Source organism: Rhinopithecus bieti, unplaced genomic scaffold (assembly GCF_001698545.2).
Source record: "Rhinopithecus bieti isolate Rb0 unplaced genomic scaffold, ASM169854v2 scaffold_110, whole genome shotgun sequence".
In the NCBI taxonomy this organism is placed as follows: domain Eukaryota; kingdom Metazoa; phylum Chordata; class Mammalia; order Primates; family Cercopithecidae; genus Rhinopithecus; species Rhinopithecus bieti.
In genome coordinates, this window is record NW_016803311.1 from 2,115,344 (window position 1) to 2,136,625 (window position 21,282).

Here is a 21,282-nt window from a genome sequence, read left to right on the forward strand (position 1 = left end):
TGTAGGTGTTACAGTTCGAGTGCCTCAAACAACCACGTATGTTGTAAACAATGGACTAACCCTGGGATCCACAGGACCTCAGCTCACAGTGCATCACCGACCACCACAAGTGCATACTGTAAGTGTTGATGCTTGGTTTTGTAAAATTCTCAACTGTAAAGGTGTAAAATATTATTGTAGTTGGCATTTTTCTTTAAAGTGGTTATATCCTTGGCCGGGCGCGGTGGCTCACACCTGTAATCCCAGCTCTCAGAGAGGCAGAGGCGGGAGGATAGCTTGAGCCCAGGAGTTCGAGACCTGCCTGGGTAATACAGCGAGACCCCGTTCTCCACAAAAGGAAAAAAAAAAAAAAAAGACAAAAGACAAAAAAATAAATAAATAAAGCGGTTATATCCAAGGGAAGTGTTAGGTCTTTTGCTTTTCAGAAGTTTATTTCTAAAATTGATCTTAAACCATTATGAACAAATGTTCATAGGGATGATCATTTAGAATCATCGAGTTTGCTTGTGGTGTACAGTATACAAAAACAGGTCCACAGTTGGGGTATATGAAGTGAAATATAGATCATTCCTAATTCATAGTTAAATTAAAAGGACATTTTCCATGTGTTAATTTTATTCTTTTGTTTTAAACTATGCCATGTCTAACTGCTACATTGTCATCAATTGTTTTAAAGAACCCAATGATATTGGGAATTCATTAGTTAAGAGGCAGCAGAGATAACCAAAGATTTCTCCTTAGATTTAGCCTCCAAAACAACGTCACATTATCCTGTGACACAATTTTGTCAGTGTTTGGTATGAAATATCATCATAATGATAATGATGTTCCAGTGTTAGAAAAGTCAGTAGGACTTCCTAAAGTTAGAGTCACATTTTTTTCATCATCTGGCCTTAACCTGTCTTTCCAGATTTTTCTTCATGTGCCCTATATCCAAGAAAAAGTTAATACTTGTTGTTGTCCATGCGTCCCCTCACTTTCCTGTCCACATGCCTTTGCTCATGCTTTATTTTTGACTGAAAGGTACATGATTATTTCTGCATCTCTGGATCCTATCTTTCACAGTTCAGTTTAAATATCACCTTTTTCTTGTAAATTGGCCAAAAATATAGTACACATTCAGTGTTAATGTGCTTATTTATAAGAAAATGCTACTGTCTTATATTGCAAAATAACTTAAAAATGAAAGTATAGTTGTATTCTCCAATTTTATATGATCTTGATTGCCATAATGATATTTTAAAATGTTATACTGAAGTGATAATCTGTAAGATAGATAATTCAATCATAAATTATTTTGTTAGAAGTAGATCATTATTTCCATGTTTCTCAAAATGATGTTCCATCAGCAGGGGCTTTTATTTCATAAGAAAACTCAAAATATTTTAGGTCTAGGAAGTAGAGCAGGAATAACCTCAGCATCATTGTTTGTGGCATCATTCATTACAAAACCCCAAATAGAACTTGCCAAATTTGATATGGTATTTGGTATTTCCTAGAATTCTTGATGTAAAATGATATCTCTATGTATGTTCTCTAAGGTGTTTTAATTCTAACATTCTAAAATGTTGTTTTTGTGATCATTATAAATCAGTGTGACTTGTTTTTTTAGGAGCCGCCACGCCCTGTGCACCCAGCACCCTTACCAGAAGCTCCACAACCACAACGTGTGCCCCCAGAAGCTGCCAGCACATCTCTGCCTCAGAAGCCACACTTGAAGTTAGCACGAGTTCAGAGTCAAAATGGCATAGTACTGTCATGGAGTGTCCTGGAGGTGGATCGAAGCTGTGCCACTGTTGATAGCTACCATCTCTATGCTTACCATGAGGAACCTAGTGCCACTGTGCCCTCACAATGGAAAAAGATAGGGGAAGTCAAGGCACTTCCCTTGCCCATGGCATGTACTCTCACCCAGTTTGTATCTGGTAGCAAATACTACTTTGCAGTACGAGCCAAGGATATTTATGGACGTTTTGGGCCTTTCTGTGATCCTCAGTCAACAGATGTGATCTCTTCTACCCAGAGCAGTTAAACCTTGGAGCCTTTATATTTTCCTCTTTTAAAATTTCCACCTTTTGGTCTTGTTTTTAATCTTGTGCATGATACCCCATGTAAAATCCACCTCGTGCAAGATTTCTTGGACAGATGTGTGTATACACTACATTTGTTTATAACCAGAAGCAAAATAAACTCAGCCCACAAAGCTAGAATCTTTTCCTGGACAGTTTAGGCTTTGGGGTTTGGAAATGTAAATGTGTACCTTGCTTTAGTTTTGAGGCTGGGGAATATGTGTGGGTGTTTATGTGTGTTTTTCCCTATGTATGTGTTACTGCATTGGAATCTCCCATTTTTATTCTCAAATTTACCTCTTAAAGTACGAAGTAGTAGATCAAAGGATTTGAGATGTGTAACTGGCATGATTCTGCTTTTAAAGGATCTGTAGGATCATTTTAGTTAAATGGTTTAAACAGAATCAAAACAAAACCCAAAGAAATGAATTAAAAACAAAATGGCTAAATAGTTTAAAATAGGTTGATTCGAACACAGGAAAGGATCTATTTGTCGTGTCTTTTGTCTGGTCTCCTAAGTTGTTAATTAGATTAAAAAAGATCTGCAATGGCCCCCTCCCTTTCCTCATCTGGCTTTTACATTTATTTTGTGCCTTAAAGATGAACTACAAAATAAACATGGCCAAAATAAATAAATAAACATGGCCATATGTCCATGGTTGCTTACTCTTCCCTTGCAGCCTTTTTACCCTTGATTTCTTGCACACCTCCTCAAGTAATTTTTTTTTTTTTTTAGATGGAGTTTCGCTCTTGTCCAGGCTAGAGTGCAGTGGCACCATCTCAGCTCACTGCAACCTCCGCCTCCTGGGTTCGAGCAATTCTCCTGTCTCAGCCCGAGAGTAGCTGAGATTACAGGCGCCTGTCAGCATGCCCGGCTAATTTTTGTATTTTTAGTAGAGATGGGGTTTCACCATGTTGGCCAGGCTGGTCTCAAACTCCTGACCTCAGGTGATCCACCTGTCTCAGCCTCCCAAAGTGCTGGGATTACCGTTGTGAGCCACCGTGCCCAGCCTACTCAAGTGATTTTTAAACCAAGGTGTGTGTGTGTACATGGATGTATATGTACACACGCACACATGCACATGCACAGTCTCATCTTAGCCGGGCATGGTGATGGCATCACATTTAACTCCAAAAATTTGACGTGGCTATTTTCTTCTAAAACTGTAGATGCTTTTATTTTTGGTCACTATTTAACTTTGCGTAAAGTAGACCAAGAGAAAACCATATTGTGGAAGAAAATTTTTCACATGTTTTAGTGTCCGTGTTGCACACGGTGTTAGAGATTATGAAATGATTCTGGTTCAGTTTATCACCCAAAGCTATCACCCAATACTAATTCCTTAGTATTCTTTCAAAGGAAGCAAATAGCAAGATGCACAATATAGAAGGAGCTAAAATATCAAGGGGAAAGTTTCATTTCCTCTTTATTCTCACATCGTCCTTCCTGTTTTAACCTTTTAACTTTGTTTTGATAGTGCCAAGTGGAGTCTGATGTACCCCTTGTTAGCTTTGGATAGAATTTAAAGTATATCCCAAAATTAGCCGGGCATGTTGGTGCATGCCTGTAACCCCAGCTACTCAGGAGGCAAGGAGAATCGCTTGAACCCGGGAGGCGGAGGTTGCAGTGAGCTGAGATGGCGCCGTTGTACTCTAGCCTGGGAGACAAGAGTGAAACTCTGTCTCAAATAAAAAAGAATTTAAAGTATATCCTTTGAGGTCATTTTATGTAACAATTAGATATAACCTCCTGTGTATCTCTCTGTTCCTCTTCAAAGTTATTAAAATTCAGCTTAGGTCATGGATTTTTAATATGAGGGCCAGCTGTACTGGTGTCAGGTAGGTGTTTTGAGTGTAGATAGTTTAGGACCGGAGGGCTGGGTTAAGTTTTAGGAGTGAAAATGTGCTTGAGAATATTTTGAAAGGAATTTATGAATTTTGTGAAATAACTTACAAGTCCTCTTCCTTTGCAATATTTGAATTCATTTTTCTACCTTCTCAAAGTAGTCATTCATTTTTCCTAGAATTACAGGAGGGAACTCTCTCTTTTGTTAGTGTTGTTTTGTTTGCAACTTTGATGGCTTATAATAGGAAGTTTTCTAGTTGTAAAGAAAACTCTTTAGAGACTTTTGACTGGTCAGTATACTATCATCTGAGGTGTAAGATTTGATTCATGATGAAGAAAGCCTATAGACTGCCAAAAAATTAATGCTCCAAACCTCCTTTCACTCTCAGAAAATGAGACCACAAGGGAGTATGCTATAAATCAAATTTGCCAACCAACTATGTAGATATTACTCATTCTAGGACTAATGATGATGGTAAAGAAGTTGCCAGTGTTATGACAATGAAAATTTTAAAAGGAAGGAGTCGGTGATCTTCTAGATGTATATGAACACCTGTCTATATCTGCATGTGTATGTTTTGACCTGCAGTGGTTGCAGTGTTGATTATGTGTTCAAGATTATTCCTGTCTACAAAATTGAAGGCCCTTGTTCAAATTGTTCTTTATTGGGTGTTTTTATGGTCATGTGGTTATACTTTTCTTACATAACCTACAAAAGGTTCTCTTGATGAACATTTTTATTTATATTTACTAATTTTTTTAAATAAAAAGCTTTCATAGCATTATTTAATCAGATGAAGAAAGCCCAGTAGAATTTTTTTAAAAAATTCCTTATCCTAGCCTATATTATGTTTTCTGTCAAAGGAAAACAAATTCTCAAATAGCAATTCTAAAAATAGATTTACTAAAGTAAAATAATTACTTAAAATGTTTTATTCCAGTTGGAAGGAAGGTACAGGGAGAGCTCGCAATTATTTAGGGGAAAAGTATATTTATTGTAAGATGGTGTACTCAAATTAGCCTACCATGGCACGTAGGGGCAGCAGCTATATTAGATTTACTAGAGGTGCTAGGTTAGAACACTAGGTTTTTATTGAGGCAGGTTTTAATATTGATAGATGCTTTTTGTTTGGTTTGCTTCTTCTGGGAGAGAGAATGGAGGACTTAAGTGTAAGTAGCTACTGATAACAGACTTTCTAGTAGCAGTTTCCACTCCGCAGTTAACTTTTTAGTTTCATAGTATCTTTTCACAAATTAATACAAATAAGCTAGATTCTCCCATTTTGGGAATGCAAGTTTTACTACATTTTTAGCCTGGCAATATTTGTGTAGGTATTGCCTTATTGGAAATTCTGGAAACCTGATACTGCAACCTGCAATGTAGGATGTTTGTATGGCATTTAAAGATAACAGTGATGTTTATTATTCTATACTTTGCATTCTGTGAGAGTAGTTTTCACTGTCTTAAGTGTGAGTAAGCCTCTTCTAAAAATCCTGTTCTTGCCAAGAAATTTATAAATCACATACAAAGACATCTGTTGTTAACAGTTAATTTTATGAGGTAACTATATCCTTCTATTTCTCTGGATTCATTTTTTTTAAAATATGCAGAATACTGCATACTGTTTAAGTTAGTATATACATTTATGAGAGAAGTGGAGAGCTTTCTTCCTTGAAAAGTCGGTATTTGTTGAGATATCATTTGCCTCACAGAGAGGTGTTCCCCACTCCCATCCCCATTGCCAGATAATAAATACTTTGAAAAAGTGACCTAAAACAGCTTAAATCTTAGGTGCATCTGTCTGCAGACCTCCTTAAGTAGGCTGTATCTTACAGTTCTCTTACTGCATTGGGTAAGTGTTAACTGTGTTGTTTGTTCTTTTGCTTTAAATATTCTCCAAATTACCATTTATGCAACAAGGTCAGGGTTAATACTGCATGGTATTCATTTATCTTGTTTCATGAACTTTCCAGTACTGTACAAGGTCAACAAAGTAATGCCTGTGGTATCCTCATCTCTCACTTTTTTACACTGTGATCTTAGCACAGTAAGGTACTGCAAAGACCTTCCTTCCAAATGTTCTCCTTGACTTTACTACTTGGGCTAATTCAGTATCCTCAACATCCTATGATTTTATTGTTTTATCACTGACCTGTGGTTGGCCTGTTTTATCCTAATTTCCAGAAAAATCAAGTCCTAGTATTTGCAATATCAAATAACTGTCTAAAACCAATGTGTGATTCTACCTTCCTTACTATTTTTACTGGGGAAATGCCCTTTTTTTTTTTTTTTTTTTTTTTTTTTTTTTTTTAAACTTTTGGGACACACACACAAATCAGCAACTCTCATGAAGCGTTTGTTAGCGTGGCAGACTTGTCTAATTCCTGAAACTCATTCATCCCCTTGAGCCAGCCAATGGGGAGGAATAGGATAATGCAAACACACGTTTTGTTTTCTCATTTTCAAATAATTTACCATGTTAAAATAAACTTTTGTTTTTTATTTGTAGAGTCAGCTAAGTACCCATATTTAAATGCTGTCTTTATCATTTTTTTGAGGTTTTTGTTTTGTCTGTTTCTTTGTTTTGTTTTTGTAAATAAGGTAACTGGGCAATCAAACACCTTTTGGGGATTCTGGCTTTAGTATTTTATCAGCCATTTCAAAATTAAATATAAAATCCTTTGTAAGTAACTTGCATCCTAATTTTCTTTATTGCAGTTGAAAGTGTAAATAATAAGACAATGTAAGTAAGACCTTCCTAATGTCTAATACAAACTGGGCTGTAGCAAGTGGCCCTATTTTTATTAGGGTTTTGAAGGTTTGTGTGTGTGTGTGTGTGTGTGTGTGTGTGTGTGTGTTTCTTTTTTAAATGTATAGTAGAGTGGTGTCTGTGTAAGTGTTAACTGTAGTGGGGTTTTGTCCAGCAAGCCTGAAATTTATACTTTGAAATAAAACTACTGGGTTTTTAACATTCTGAGTACTCTGTTTAATTCTGGTTATTCACCCTTGTGGCTTTTTTCTTCCTTTTTTAAGAATCTTCCACCTTGTTTAGAGTCACCCATTACATACTGTATGGTATGGCTTATTTAACCTACTTCGCAATTCCATGGCACTCAGATCACATGTAACTCTCCAGTTTTGAAAGAAAGTTGCTATGCAGGGTTGCTGCCAGATTGTATAGGTGCTTTTGGCGTATAGGAGGCAACAGTAAGGTTTACTATATTGTATGCCTAACCTACACCACAAAAGGACTCAACTGATGCCTGTTAATGACCAGAAAAATCATTAACTACAATCACTAACTACTACTAGAGGTTCCTTTGAAAACGAAGCTCTAGCGTCTCCTAGGGTTTTGTCATTAGGCATATTCATCCAGGGAAATGAGAAAGAGCATAGGAGGAGTACAGATTCTTATGAGCCGGTCCCGGAAGTGGCATTCGTCTCAGGTTCCAGTGGCTAGAATTGTCATGTGGCACAACTATCTGAGGGACACTGGGAGATGTGGTCTGTGTCAGCAGGCATGAAAGGAGAATATGAATTCTGCTGAATGAAGGAGCAGTTTCTGCCATACCCTCTTGTGTATTAGCATGTATACTAAAGCTTAGTGTTATTTATATATATAACATTTCTTCTACAGTGCTCTACCTTATAGCAAGTGCTTGCTGTGAAAACAACAAAGTCAGTGGAAAATGAAAGTGACAAATGAATTTAATATATTTTATTGCATAATTCTGATGGGAAAAACATAGCTAAAATAGTGCCTTTGGTTTCTTATTTACAGCCTTCTAGTCCGTCATCTCCCTCCTTCATTTTATGTCACGTTTCAAAATTGGTTTCATGGTAATAAAATCAAAGTTGTAGACCTCTGGCATGCCCTGATGTAGAGTTTTGTTGAAACGGTTCCAGTGAAAAACAGGGAGGCCACCTTGTACTGTGGGACCACTTATGGCATAGGATGTGTACTGAGATGCTAGGTAGATATCTGCCACCTGGAAAGAGAGAGGAGGAGGACATTTTAGAAAAATCATTTGGCAAAAAATTAAATGCATGGCCTTTCCCACTCCCCCAACTACCAAAGTCATAATATTAGCTTTTTTTTTTTTTTTTTTTTTGAGACAGAGTTTCGCTCTTGTTGCCCAGGCAGGAGTACAGTGGCACAATGTCGGCTCACTGCAACCTCTGCCTCCTAGGTTCAGCAGAGATGGGGTTTTGCCTTGTTGGTCAAGCTAGTCTCGAACTCCTGATCTCAGGTGATCCACCTGCCTCAGCCTCCCAAAGTGCTGGGATTACAGGCATGAGCCACTGCGCCAGGCTGCCTTCTTTAAAACAAAATTTTCTTGCCATTTTTCACATTGTCTTTATATGATACAGTCTTCTGTATACATTTGGCATCAAATGTCAATCAACTAGAAATGTGTGAAATGAACAGTGTAGCCAAAAGCAAGATATGAAGTCAGATTACTCATTCAGAATTCTAGCTCCAAAGCTCATTTAAAGATCACTTAACCCCTCTATGAGTCAGTGTTCTCCTTTGTAAAATGGGCTGATAACCCTACTTCATAGAGTTGGCTTAATGCAAGCAATGCTCAAAGCAATGCCTAGAATAGATGAAGTCCTCAGAAAAAGTTGCTATTAATCAGGGTGGTAACAAGAGTCTTAAAGTAAATGGAGCTCACTGTCAAAAATTGAGGGCCGTGGTTCTCAAAAACACCTAACCACTGACTAGCAGCGGATCTTAATCTTAGAAGGGAAAGAGAATCCCTTCTGAATTTCCCCATAAAGAGAGAAATTGTATTTTAAAGAGTATCCTTCAACAGAAACTTTTGATAAAACAATTGCAGGCCTCTGTCTCCAGAAGTGAGATTTGGTAGAGGGAAGCTTGTCTTGGGTTCTCCCAGGCAAGGCAGCAGAGGTGATTTTCTTGGTGTATTCTGTGATAGATACAAACTTCACACATTTGACTGAATGTTTGCAAATACCATTTTAAAAAAGGAATACAAAAACATTCATAGGGGTTTCATCTGTGCCAGCTTCTCTACATCTACCTTTTTTTTTTTTTAAATGTTAACATTGAGAATCATTACGGTTAAAAGCTTTGCCTTCATCACATAGCTAAAAAGAAGGTTGAGCTGGAACTCAAGATACTTTAAAGCATTTCCTGTTTAGATATTAGGCTGATAGAGAATAATGTGTAACTGGGGTCAGCATTCCTATAATTTTTTGAGCCAAAGACCGAATACACAGTTTACCCTGACAGGTTTCTTCCAGAATTTAGGACAGGTGATGAAATGAAAAGACATAACACCCAAGCCAAGACTGCAAAAGGATGTAGTAGCATGATTCTGCCAACCAAATGCCTCATACCCTCAGACATCCCAAATCCAGTGGTGAGCAGGTAAATTTTTAAAAACCATCTTTCTGAGGAAAAAAGTTCTGATTTCCATAATGTAAATACTTTCACTTGACTGGTTTCAAACTATCAACATGATGTCAACTAACAATTGGTTCCTGCATGTCTATGAGCTGGCTTTAGCACACCACTGCAAACCTACTTATTACTTATTTTGAGAGACATTACAGCATTTATCATTTCTAACGTTGTGAAAAAACCTCTGTGCTTTAGGCATCTTGTCCAAACTTGCTCCTTCGGCTACATTCGATTCATGTTTAACATGGAATCACACTGCTTGAATAATATGTTCTTTGGACTTTGGGCCAGTCTGGTAAAACTTAAGACAACAATATCATCATTATGGCTGTATACATTTACAAATAACTAAACACTGTTCTAAACATTTTACAGAGATGAAAGGCTTATTCTTCAGAACACCATATGAGGTAAGTACTGTTATATCCATTTTACAGATGAAGAAACAGAGACATGATGGAATTATGTGATTTACTACTAAATGGCAGAGCAGGGACTTGAAGTTAGATAATAGGACCTACCACCAGAATCTCTGAAAGAGCTGATTCCTGGGTTGAGTTTATGGTTAGAGACATTACTATGCTTCCTGCCTGTGCAACTTTGCCTTTGGAGAGGCCTGTGTGCTGGTGGGAATTAAATTCAAAACCCAATAGCATGTTACCTTCGTGTCATAACAACCTCCAGGACTTGGGTTAGGTGAGTTCAGATCCTCACGGCAGCAGATGGTATTACAGGGGTCACCCTTACTGTAAGGATCCTTCTTATAATCTAGGAAACAGAGAGAGATGGGGAAGAAAGTGAGTATTGGCTATTCGGAGACACACTTCTCCACAGGAAGGTTTTGGGGCCTGTTAAAGCCTCAGCGCAGCCTGCTTCCAGATAGAGACACCTGCCTTAGCTTGTGAGGAAGGAGTAAGTCCTTGGCCCCAGGCCCAGCCTGCTCTTAAGAACCTTACACAGTGAAAAATGGATAGGAGACCCAGATAAATGTGCCTCCGTTGTTTGACTCTGATGCTGTTCATAAGAAAAGAAATACAAATTTGACTTTGATGCTGTTCATAAAAAAAAGATGCGGTATTTATGAACAGTTTTTGTTTTATTAGCTGCTGTTATCCTTGGAAGGAAACTTGTGTTTGGTGAAAAATTGTAAATGACCCTGTATGAGTTATTTCTTCTGTGTCTTGCAGATGACTTTTTTCAATTAAAAAATGTATAGACCCTTCTCTTTCATTTTATAAAGGAGGCCAAAGCTGTATTTATTGAGTATAAAATGTATAATATTAGTTAAATACTTAAGTAACTTCTTATAATTCCTTCTAGTACAGAGATGATAAGCTTACATGGATTCTTTATCCATAGGGAAGAAAAGGAGTTTTGAAGAATGATTCTTGAGAAATATGCTACGTACTGTTGTATCGCATGATATATTTCATGGATGCCATATCAGTCACTTTCCCTTGGTCACGCCGGAAGATTTTGGCTCGTGGAGCTAAATCATAAGAGTAGTCCAAGCCCAGCTTCTGAACTAACAGTGGATAGCCGCTCCAGTTGTAGATCTTTTCATGGAAAGGAACATTGTAGGAGGGCCAATATCCTGATTTGGAATGGAAGGGAAGTAAGGGAGGGATTGACAGGGAAGGAGACAGAAAAGGAGAGAGAGCAAAAGTTATCCATGTTCATTTATTTTGAAAATGGGCACAGGTGTTTAATTACAAAATAATGTATACAAAATAAAGCTTTTTGCATGTGAACCCTGGCAGCCACACAGCCTTTTAAATTTCCTAAATCAGCACACCTCTAGATTATTTCATTAGGGGAAGAAGAGCATCAGAATCCTCTGGTTTTCACCCCAAATTATTAATCTCTAAGCCAAAAAATAACCATATTCTTTATAGAGCAAAATAAAGTATAATGCAAGGCGATCTGGGGAGCTCATCTAAGTGGATTTAGTTACTGAAGTGCCAAGAAATGGCTGTTCACAATGTGGCCCTGTAAAGGAAGATGTCAAATGGTAATCATGAGGTAGTGGAAGAACATGGCACTGGGAATAGAAAGCCTGAATTCTAGGCTCAGGGCTTAAGAACTAGGTCTTAGGCAACTTCATTTGTTTTGTTTTGTTTCTGCTTCTTTTTTTTTGAAAGATGTCAATGGGGAGAGAGAGGAGAAGTCCATAATGTGAGGGGATTGGGGATGATCTTGTAGGTTACATTAGGTTTTTAATTCCTTTGACTCTAAACATTTATAAAGGCTCAGCTTCATTGAAAGCTTCATAGCGTGTGAAGGCCACATAGCCTACTAGTCACTGAGCACCAAATATGTGACACAGCTCTCTCTGGTAAAAGCAGAATTTCAGAAACATCCTAGATTACACTGGCCTGGGTTATTGCCTACAGAACAGTCAAGGAATGTCTCCACCATTCACGGTTCTCTCCCACCCATTCTCTCCTGGCCCTTGTCTGCTTTTCTCCTTTGTATTGTTGTACAGGACCTCCTCTTTGGGGGTGAGGTTACAGAGACAAAAAGTAAATGATAAGACATTCAGCCTTGCTAATTCTGAGAGCCAGCATCAGAAGGACTGAGATATGGATGACATTGAAATTATAGAAGAAAAACAGATTTGTTGCTAAAACATATCTAGGTTATATAGACTCAGGAATTCGACTGCCTGGATTTGAAGCCTGGTTCTGCCATTATTAAGTATGTGACCTTGAACAAATTGCTTATCCTCTTCTGTGCCTCAGTTTCTTCATCTTCATTAAGTATTCAGCATTAAGCATCTTCATAAGCATAAGCATGAAATGCATTCAGATGGAGTGCTTAATTATAGTGTCTAATACTTGGTAAACATTAGATGATTATTACATTTCTCTTTGTGAAAACAGCTCAAATGAATAATGAAAATGTCTGCTTTATACTTCACATTTCATGAAGCTTCATGATTTAAAGCAGAGCAACTTGGCCTGGTGCAGTGATTTACGCCTGTAATCCCAGCACTTTGGGAGGCTGAAGCAGGTGGATTGCTTGAGTTCTTAAGTTCAAGACCAGGCTGGACAATATGGCAAGACCCTGCTTCTTTTATAAAATACAAAAAAAAAATAGCCAGGCATTGGGGTGCACACCTGTGGTCCCAGCGACTCGGGAGGCTGAGGCCCGAGAACCGCTTGAACCCGAGAGGCGACGGTTGCAGGGACCCGAGATCACGCAGCTGCCCTCTAGCCTGGATGACAAAGCGAGACCCTGTCTCAAAATAAAAAGATAAAATAGGGCGACTTGTTTAATCTCACAACAACCTGATGATGTGTAAGTATTATCATCCCTTTATTGAACAGAAGAAACAAGAGTTTCAGAGAGGTCAGATGTCTTCCTTGCCTCTCAAAACTTGACTGAATACAGGCCTTCTAACTAAAACATCCAGGGCTTCTATCACCATACCACAGTTGCTTAAATACGCTAGGAGGTGTGCCCACCTCCCATCCTGACCCCCCCTCCTTTTTAATGGCTATATGATATCATTTATTTGTTTGGGCAAAACACATGTTTCTTTCCGAGCTTTTCTTTACTCCCACTAAAATAGCCACAATAACACTTATGTGGTAGTATGTTACAAACATCAAACAAGAGAACTTAAGTAAAAGGCCCAGAAGAGTGTCTACAATGCAGTAGGTGCTCTGAATTTAACTCTCCGTTCTTCTCTCCTCTGGCAAAAAAAAACAAAACAAAACAAAACAAAAAACAAACAAACAAACAAAAAGACAGATCATCATCAACTCTTTTTAGTCTTAGGGAGTTTCAAGGGGTCTAGCAATGGGACTGCAGAGAACCAAGTCTACCATTCTGTTAGCAACTGTCCGAAGAAGAAAAGATTACTTTAGCAAGCATCTCTCTCTTGAGGCCTGCTATTATTTTCAGGCTTTTAGGAGCTGGAGGGACCAGCTGGGTTATCTGTTTTGAACTGCTCCATGCTAACCAGTAACCATCTAATGATTTCACTTCTTGGATGGATTTTCCTAACAAGCAAAGAAGATAGGTCCACTGCTTGGTAGTATATGAACTGCTTGGCAATGAAAACTCCCACCTTAAAAATTGGTGTTATGTGTAAGTCTTAGTGCATTTAGTTGGTGTGAACCATTCTCCACTGACGAGGCTCACTCTAGGCATCATTACAAAGTCAGTTTGGGGACCTGGAAGACGGAGGACCAGGTCCTGATCCCCAGGGTAGACACTTTATCTCCGTTCTGTCTCTATTCATCTGCCAGCTGATCTGTTGCAATAGTCTCCTAACGTGTCCTTTCTTCCCACCCAGTCTACTCTCCCTTGTCAGGAACTCCCAATTTTTAAAACATAAAGGCTGAACTGCCCAATAGGATTTTTAAGGCTAACATTTTCTCTCAATCTATCTACTTATCTTAATTGATTCTCATGACCATCCTGTGAAATTGTAGAGAAATTCTTGGGAGCCAGATGAGTCTCAGAATTTAGGGTTTTTCAGACTTTAGAACAACCATGGAGTGCGTGGATTATGTGACATTACAGTCTCTTTGGGAAACACCTCATAATCAAAGATGTTGATATTTCTGTAGCCTAATGTATACATGGTGTCTCTAAGAGGAAATAAAGACAATTTAAAAAAAAAAAAAACAGGCTGGGCACAGCAATTTGGAAGACCGAAGCAGATGGATCACCTGAGGTCAGGAGTTCAAGACCAACCTGGTGAACATGGTGAGACCCTGTCTCTACTAAAAACACATAAAAAATTAGCCGGGTGTGGTGGCTGTAGTCCCAGCTACTTGGAAGGCTGAGATAGGAGAATCGCTTGAACCCAAAAGGCAGAGGTTGCAGTGAGCTAAGATTACACCATTGCACTCCAGCCTGGGTGACAGAGCAACACTCCATCTGAAGAAAAATTAAAATTAAAAACCACTAAAAGTTTCCTTCTGGCAGTTTTGCTGCGAAATGAGTTCAGATCAGGTCATATGTTGCTACCAAGTGAGCTAGCTACCAAAGCAAAACAAAACACAAGAAACAAAATAATAATTTGTGGTTTTACAGTTTTGGAATTTTAAAATTACAAATACCTGGTTGTGGACCTGTATCATGATTCAGTTTTATAGATGAGGAAAGTGAGGCTTGCAGAGATTCAATGATTTGCCTGAGATTTTAAGGAACTGAGATTTGAATGAAGGCAGTGAGTCTCCTGGCTTCAAATGACTGGACTCCTTCTTGCCCACCAGAAGTGCCTTCTCTGACCCCACCCACTAACAGCCACGTTCTCTTTAGGTTCACCACTGGCCTAGGGACACCAGACCTGATGACAGCTCTTCCCATCCTGAGTTCCTGCAGCTGCTTTGAGTGCTTTGCTTCCCTACTAGACTCCTGAGTCCTTCGAGGTCAGGGATTCTATATCCTTGCTTTTCTAGTCCCTGGGCCACAGTGGCACTCCATAAATATTTGCTGAATTGAACTTAAAGCTTTAACCAGGAATACAGGAGAAAAGGTAATATTAGAACCATGAGGAATCACAGGGTCATGATGCCTGATTTGCGTCCCAATCTGCACATTGTCCTGCAAGAGTTTGTGATGTAGGTTTACATGTTGTGCTAAACCTGGTCATTCTCCCCCAGTGTAACTAGCAGTGGCATCCCCATCCTGTCTTCCCCCCCATGCCCTCCCCCACCACACATTCACACATTGTGCATTCCCCTACCATATATGAACTCACACATACTCGTCAGGTTTTCAGACTTATGACATGAAGAAAGTACCTCTCCGTAGAACATCAGTTTGTTCGGAATATTCTACATATGTAGGAATTTGCTCCACAATGTACAGAGTGCCTTTGTCAAGGCTGTGGTTCAGCTTTACCTTCTTCAGGTCCAGAACCATGTATTGATTGTTATAGGTGCCTGAAATATCAGGAGACATGAAGACGGGGCATGGGTATGACTTTACTGGTTAACAAGCCTAAATCAAAATATATGTCTGTGCCTAACAGTTATTCTGCAGGGTCACTTACCAGAGTTGTATTTTGAAAAGATGTCTGCCCACCTCTTGCCACTATCTGCCATCATATTGGCCACACGGACTCTTTGCCATGCCAGGAGAGTCTCGGGTATTACCTGCTTTAGCAGGGTTTTATTATACACACTGTTTGTGGTCTGCAGCAGTATCAATCCACTGCTAAGAATGTAAAAGTCATCCAGAGACTCCAAAAACCCTGCAGGAAAGACAAATATACAAATCAGCATATGTATACATGGAACAGTGAACCATCATTATTAGCAAAGAGCTTTACATACACAATGCATTTTGCAAAGCGTGTCAGTTATTACTACCCTTGAGTTGCAGTAGCCTCCCCCAGCTCTGGCTCACCTCTGTGGTAGTCACCCAACTACCGCTTACAGAGGTGCCAATAGACCTCCACCCCTGGATTCTCCATTGAAAATTTATTTTATGATTTGAAATAAAAAAAAATGTTAAATCCAGAACATTGCAAGTTTCCAGAATGATAAACAGATGTAGATCCCAACTTGCTAGGATTTCGCAGGAGAACTTTTAATTAGGGAGGGGATTAGCAGGGTTCATTAGTAGGATATAAATGCCTTTTTTTCTTCTATTCTACTTTCCCATATTTTTCAAATTTTGTATAAGTCTACTTTTCTTTTTTTTTTTATTTTGAGACACAGTCTGACTCTGTCACCCGGGCTGGAGTGTGGTGGCATGATCTCAGCTCACTGCAACCTCACCTCCTGGGTTCAAGTGATTCTTGTGCCTCAGCCTCCAGAGTAGCTGGGATTACAGGTGTGCACCACCATGCCTGGTTAATTTTTGTATTTTTAGTAGAGACCGGGTTTCACCATGTTGGCCAGGCTGGTCTCAAACTCCTGACCTCAAGGGATTCACCCGCCTTAGCCTCTAAAGTGCTGGGGTTACAGGTGTGGGCCACCACACCTGGCTAAGTGCGTAATTTTTATACATGGAAAAACATCTACATTTAGAAAAGTAAAGATGGTTTTGAAACTCGGTCATTGACACTCTTCGTCAATGCTTTTTTATAAATGTTAGAGGCAACACAGGAAAATCAGTGAAGCCACAGTCTTTTCTGAAGACCTATTTTGTGGTTTACACTGGGATTAGTATGGAAAGGACAGAATATCAGGCACAGCTGTAATAAAAAGAGAGGATATATTGTCATCAGTAACAGTAATGGAACAACTGTCAGTGTTGAAGAAGAGTCAGAAAAGGACCCCAGTGGTAGAGTTAGAAGGGGCCAGAGTGGTAAGTTCCTTTGGTGCATCCTGCCAAAGGGGATTAATGCCCTTACAAAATAGTCCAGAGAGAGCTAGCTAGCCCCTTCCACTATGGTGAGGTCACAGAGAGAAGGCACTGTCTATGAGAAACAGACCCTCATTAGACACTGAGTCTTCCAGTCCCTTCATCTTGGGCTTCCCAGCCTCCAGAACTGTGAGCAATAAAATTTCTGTAGTTTATGAATTACCTTGTCTGAGGTGTTTTGTCATACTGGTCAGAATGGACTGAGATAGTCTCAAATTTCTATCATTATTTTTTACCACTTTTATCATTTTTGCCATATCTGAGATCTAAACTATCATTTAGTTAATATTTTATTTTTTGACAAGTAAAATTATATAAATTTATGTTATGCAAAATGATATTTTGATATCTGACAAGTAAATATTGTATATATTTTGGTATACAAAATGACATTCTGATATATGTATACATTGTCAATGGCTAAATCAAGCTATTAACATATGCACTACTTAATATCTTTCTTCAAATTAACTCACTTTTCAAACTTAAAATACTTACCCTTGTCACATACCATAATGTCTAAGAAACTATGGACTTAAATGTTTTTGTTTTTTCCCAAAGAAATACATTGAAACAAATACATTTCTACTAACGTGCAAAAAATATCTGTCCACATACCACCTCAAATTACCCCACCACCCTATGCATGCTATTGCACATCTATTCTAGCCTAGTTTGGAATAAGTAAGGTGGGGTCAAAGAAAGGGGTTACCTGAAGCTGGAGGTAAGAGCATGGATTGGGAGTCAGAGGGCCTAATTTTAGTTCCTTGCTTGCCTCTAATGAATTTGACAATTCTCATTTTGCCTCTCTGTTCCTTATTTCTTTCCTCTGATAACCTGGGACTAAGTGATGTCACTCAGCTCTAACAATCTGATTTTAATTTCTTGAAATTTCTTGAGTAGGAAAGTTACATGATGAGAGGACTGTCCAACTAACTCTTAATGAGCCTCTACAAGGCTGCCGTTAAGCTATAGAGAGGTTTGTGTAAATTAGAGAAAGTTGCACACTCCAAGTGGTACAAGGCTTAAAGGTACCCTTGAATGAAATTTTAATGGTCACCTCTCTAGAAAGACATGACCCTGGGCAAGGATATATGGCTTGGCAGAGTGTAAAATGGATTTCATTCATCTCTTGGGCTGGGATCATTTTTCAGTGCTCAAACTGTACAACCATACTTGGCAGCCTTGAGAAAGCTCCCTGGTAGAAAATCCCTGTAGGGTAGAATTGCTGTATTTCTGGAATGACAATTTTGCTAATTCACTCCTTACTGTAGCAGTCTCTCTGGACACAAGAGGGCAGGCGTTCTTTAATATATGTAGGTGATTGAATATTACAAGTACTAATGTTTTAAGGAGTCGTCTTTCCTTTAAAGGCAAGATTCTTTATGATAGAGACAGGAAGATGGAAATATATAGGCTATCTAGAGTTCTAGAGCAAAGAAAATGACTGGCCTGCAAAAACTATAGTTGAAGAGGCTATTTTTTTTTTTTTCTTTTTTTGAGACAGGGTCTCCCTATGTTGCCCAGACTGGTCTCGAACTCGTGAGTTCAAGGGATCCTCCTGCCTTGGCCTCCCAAAGTGCTGGGATTACAGGTATGAGCCACCACATCTAACTAAAATTATGATCTTGCTCTCATCTGTCATTAGTAGCTTTGGAAGGCAGATTGAGATCAGAAGAAAATGAAACACTCCAGTGTTTTATGAATGCCAGCCTAAGATTAACATTTCATGGTAAGCTTTTCACTGAATTTAATTAAGAAATAAAAAGAAACTCTTTCAGTTAATAAATCATATTTCGAGACTTTAAAAAAAAAAACACTGAATTACAGAAATAAACAGTAACCACTATGTAGTCAGGCAAATGGCAACAACAGTTACTCAACACACACCATGGAACAAACACATTAGAAACAATTATGACGATTGACTCATGGGGAGTTGCATGTTGAGACAGGGTGGAGTTGAAGGAAATCATCTTATGACCAGTTAATCAAGAAAAGTATGAAAAATAAGGTGGGATTTCTGGAAAGGTAGAAGGGAGGAAGCATCCTGAGTTAGGTGGGGAAGATGATCAAGACAGGTCTGATCTGGCAAAAGATATCAGTGTCCTGGGATGGTGCCAATGAGGAGACAAAGAATCAAAGAAAGGTACTGAAAAAAAAAAAAAAAAAAACAAATTAAGTGCTGCAAGATCCATTTATAATTCTTTAGAATACGTGCCCAAATTCTGCTATTTCTTTTCTTTTCTTGGTTCTATCTTTTACAAGCAAAGGACATGAATTTTGGTCTGTACTAAATATAGATCGTATTTATATGCTTCAGCTTTATGAGCAAAGTAAGTAGATTAAAGAGGTAACATGACATTAATAAAAGTAATTATAGAATATTAAAAATGTTTACAACATATATTTATTAAATAGGCAATTTTATAGATGATGAAGACTTGACTGAAATTTTCCTGGAGCCTATTCTTTTATCTTCATTTATACTTACTTTCAAGTACATGCCCTTAATATTTAAAGAGGCTAAGCTGGCTCATGCCTGTAATCCCAGCACTTTGGGAGATCGAGGTGGGTGGTGGATCATTTGAGGTCAGGAGTTCAAGACCAGCCTGACCAACATGGGGAAACCCCATCTCTACTGCAAATACACACACACACACACACACACACACACACACACACACATTAGCCGGCCGTGGTGGCACATGGCTGTAGTCCCAACTACTTGGGAGGCTGAGGCACGAGAATTGCGTGAACCCCGGAGGTGGAGGTTGAACTGGCCACTGCACTCCAGCCTAGGCAAGACTCCGTCTCAAAAAACAAAAACAAGGCCAGGCACAGTGGCTCACGCCTGTAATCCCAGCACTTTGGGAGGCTGAGGCGGGCGGATCACGAGGTCAGGAATTTGAGACCAGCCTGACCAACAGGGTGAAACCCCATCTCTACTAAAAATACAAAAATTAGCCGGCACGGTGGCGCGTGCCTGTAATTCCAGCTACTCAGGAGGCGGAGGCAGCGGAATCGCTTGAACCCCGGAGGCGGAGGTTGCAGTGAGCCGAGATCACGCCATTGCACTCCAGCCCGGGCAACAACAGCGAAACTCCGTCTCAAAACAACAACAACAACAACAAAAAAAAAACAACGACAACAAAAAGGGCTAAGCAAAGATTTTGCTGCTTAGACCACAAGGGCTGCCATAGTCTCACTGACAGGACGGACTATGGATTCAGTATGCTGGGGTGGTCTAGGGTGCTTGTTACAAATGCCCCAGCCCAGATCAATGAAATAGGAATTTCTGTGGATAACACTGCATTTTTAGCAAGCTCCACAGGAAAAACTGGGGAACATCTAAGTTTAAGAGGTATGTATACGTTTATGGGGAGGTGATAGCATACCTGTATATAGTGAAAAGTAGGAACACACTGTGCTTGGGGAAACACACTAAGTGCATCCCAGAAAGCCTCACTTATAGATCATTAAGCTTGAAGCCTCTGCCTTATGGGGATCATCATTATGGGGATCCTCAATTAAAAGTCCTTTGAGGCCAGGCAAGGTGGTTTATGCCTGTAATCCCAGTACTTTGGCAGGCCGTGGAGGGTGGATCACCTGAGGTCAGGAGTTCAAGATCAGCCTGGCCAGCATGGCAATACCCTCTCTCTACTAAAAATACAAAAATTAGCAGGGCGTGGTGGCATACACCTGTAGTCCCAGCTACGTGGGAGGCTGAGACACAAGAATCGCTTGAACCTGGGAGGCAGAGGTTGCAGTGAGCTGAGATGGCGCCATTCCACTCCAGCCTGGGCAGCAGAGTCAGATGCAGTCTCAGAAAAAAAGTACTTTAAATAGGTTCCATCTTTTGTTCCCACACAGAAGCTCCACCCACCAGGCATGGCAGGAAATCCTTTGAGTTCACTGCTCTTTTTGCTTTTGTTTGTGTTTTTGTTTTGAGACAGGTCATGCTCTGTCGCCCAGGCTGGATGCAGTGGCAGGATCAAGTCTCAGGGCAGCTTCAAACCACCCGGCCTCCTGAGTGGCTGGGGCTACAGGCATGCACCACCACACCTGGCTAAATTTTTTAAATTTTTTGTAGAGACAGGGGTCTTGCTATGTTGCACAGCCTGGTCTCAAACTCCTGGGCTCAAGCAATCTTCCTGCCTGGGCCTCTTAAAAAGTGCTGGGATTACAGGTGTGAGCCACCACACCCAGCTGACTCTTTTAGTTTTAGCCATTTAATTTAAATCTGAATCATTTCTAAAAGAAAAAAAAAAAGAGAAATGGATATTTATAGTTGGATATATTGCCTTTGCACTCAGTCCTCAACCACTGAATTGTGTGACCTTGACCTGTTTGACTATTTAACTTCGCCAACTATTTAACTGTTTATTTTTAAAAATGCAGACAAAATACCTTCCTTGAGGCTTTTTATGGAAGGTAGAATTTGTAAAATCAGTATATTTTGCCTCTTCACTGCATTAACGTGCTACAGACTGTTTTGTATAAGTATGTCAAGGCCGGGCGCGGTGGCTCAAGCCTGTAATCCCAGCACTTTGGGAGGCCGAGACGGGCGGATCACGAGGTCAGGAGATCGAGACCATCCTGGCTA

The 21,282-nt window shown here is 39.5% G+C and overlaps 2 protein-coding genes and 1 long non-coding RNA gene across 12 annotated transcripts in view; 2 read left to right on the top strand and 1 right to left on the bottom strand.

Moving 5' to 3' along the window:
* ATF7IP (activating transcription factor 7 interacting protein) overlaps positions 1–6,887 on the top strand; it is a 141,141-nt gene extending 134,254 nt beyond the window's left edge. For 7 of the 10 annotated variants that reach the window (XM_017873380.1, XM_017873346.1, XM_017873364.1 and 4 more), the window contains 2 exons: positions 6–118; positions 1,613–2,253. In XM_017873380.1, coding sequence (XP_017728869.1) covers positions 6–118; positions 1,613–2,032 — 533 coding nt within the window. In that variant the 3' untranslated portion in view covers positions 2,033–2,253. Of the gene's footprint in view, positions 1–5; positions 119–1,612 lie in introns of all 10 variants that reach the window. The other 3 variants (XM_017873354.1, XM_017873394.1, XM_017873338.1) reach the window with 1 other exon arrangement.
* Positions 6,888–7,606: 719 nt separating this feature from the next.
* The window catches only part of PLBD1 (phospholipase B domain containing 1), a 68,483-nt gene continuing 54,807 nt past the window's right edge, over positions 7,607–21,282 (bottom strand). The window contains exons 7-11 of the mRNA XM_017873419.1: positions 15,358–15,558; positions 15,107–15,247; positions 10,753–10,938; positions 10,006–10,112; positions 7,607–7,905 (exon numbers count right to left, since the gene is read on the bottom strand). Coding sequence (XP_017728908.1) covers positions 7,723–7,905; positions 10,006–10,112; positions 10,753–10,938; positions 15,107–15,247; positions 15,358–15,558 — 818 coding nt within the window. The 3' untranslated portion in view covers positions 7,607–7,722. The remainder of the gene's footprint in view (positions 7,906–10,005; positions 10,113–10,752; positions 10,939–15,106; positions 15,248–15,357; positions 15,559–21,282) is intronic.
* The window catches only part of LOC108530482 (uncharacterized), a 25,964-nt gene continuing 23,332 nt past the window's right edge, over positions 18,651–21,282 (top strand). The window contains exon 1 of the long non-coding RNA XR_001885847.1: positions 18,651–18,825. This is a non-coding gene — a long non-coding RNA (uncharacterized LOC108530482). The remainder of the gene's footprint in view (positions 18,826–21,282) is intronic.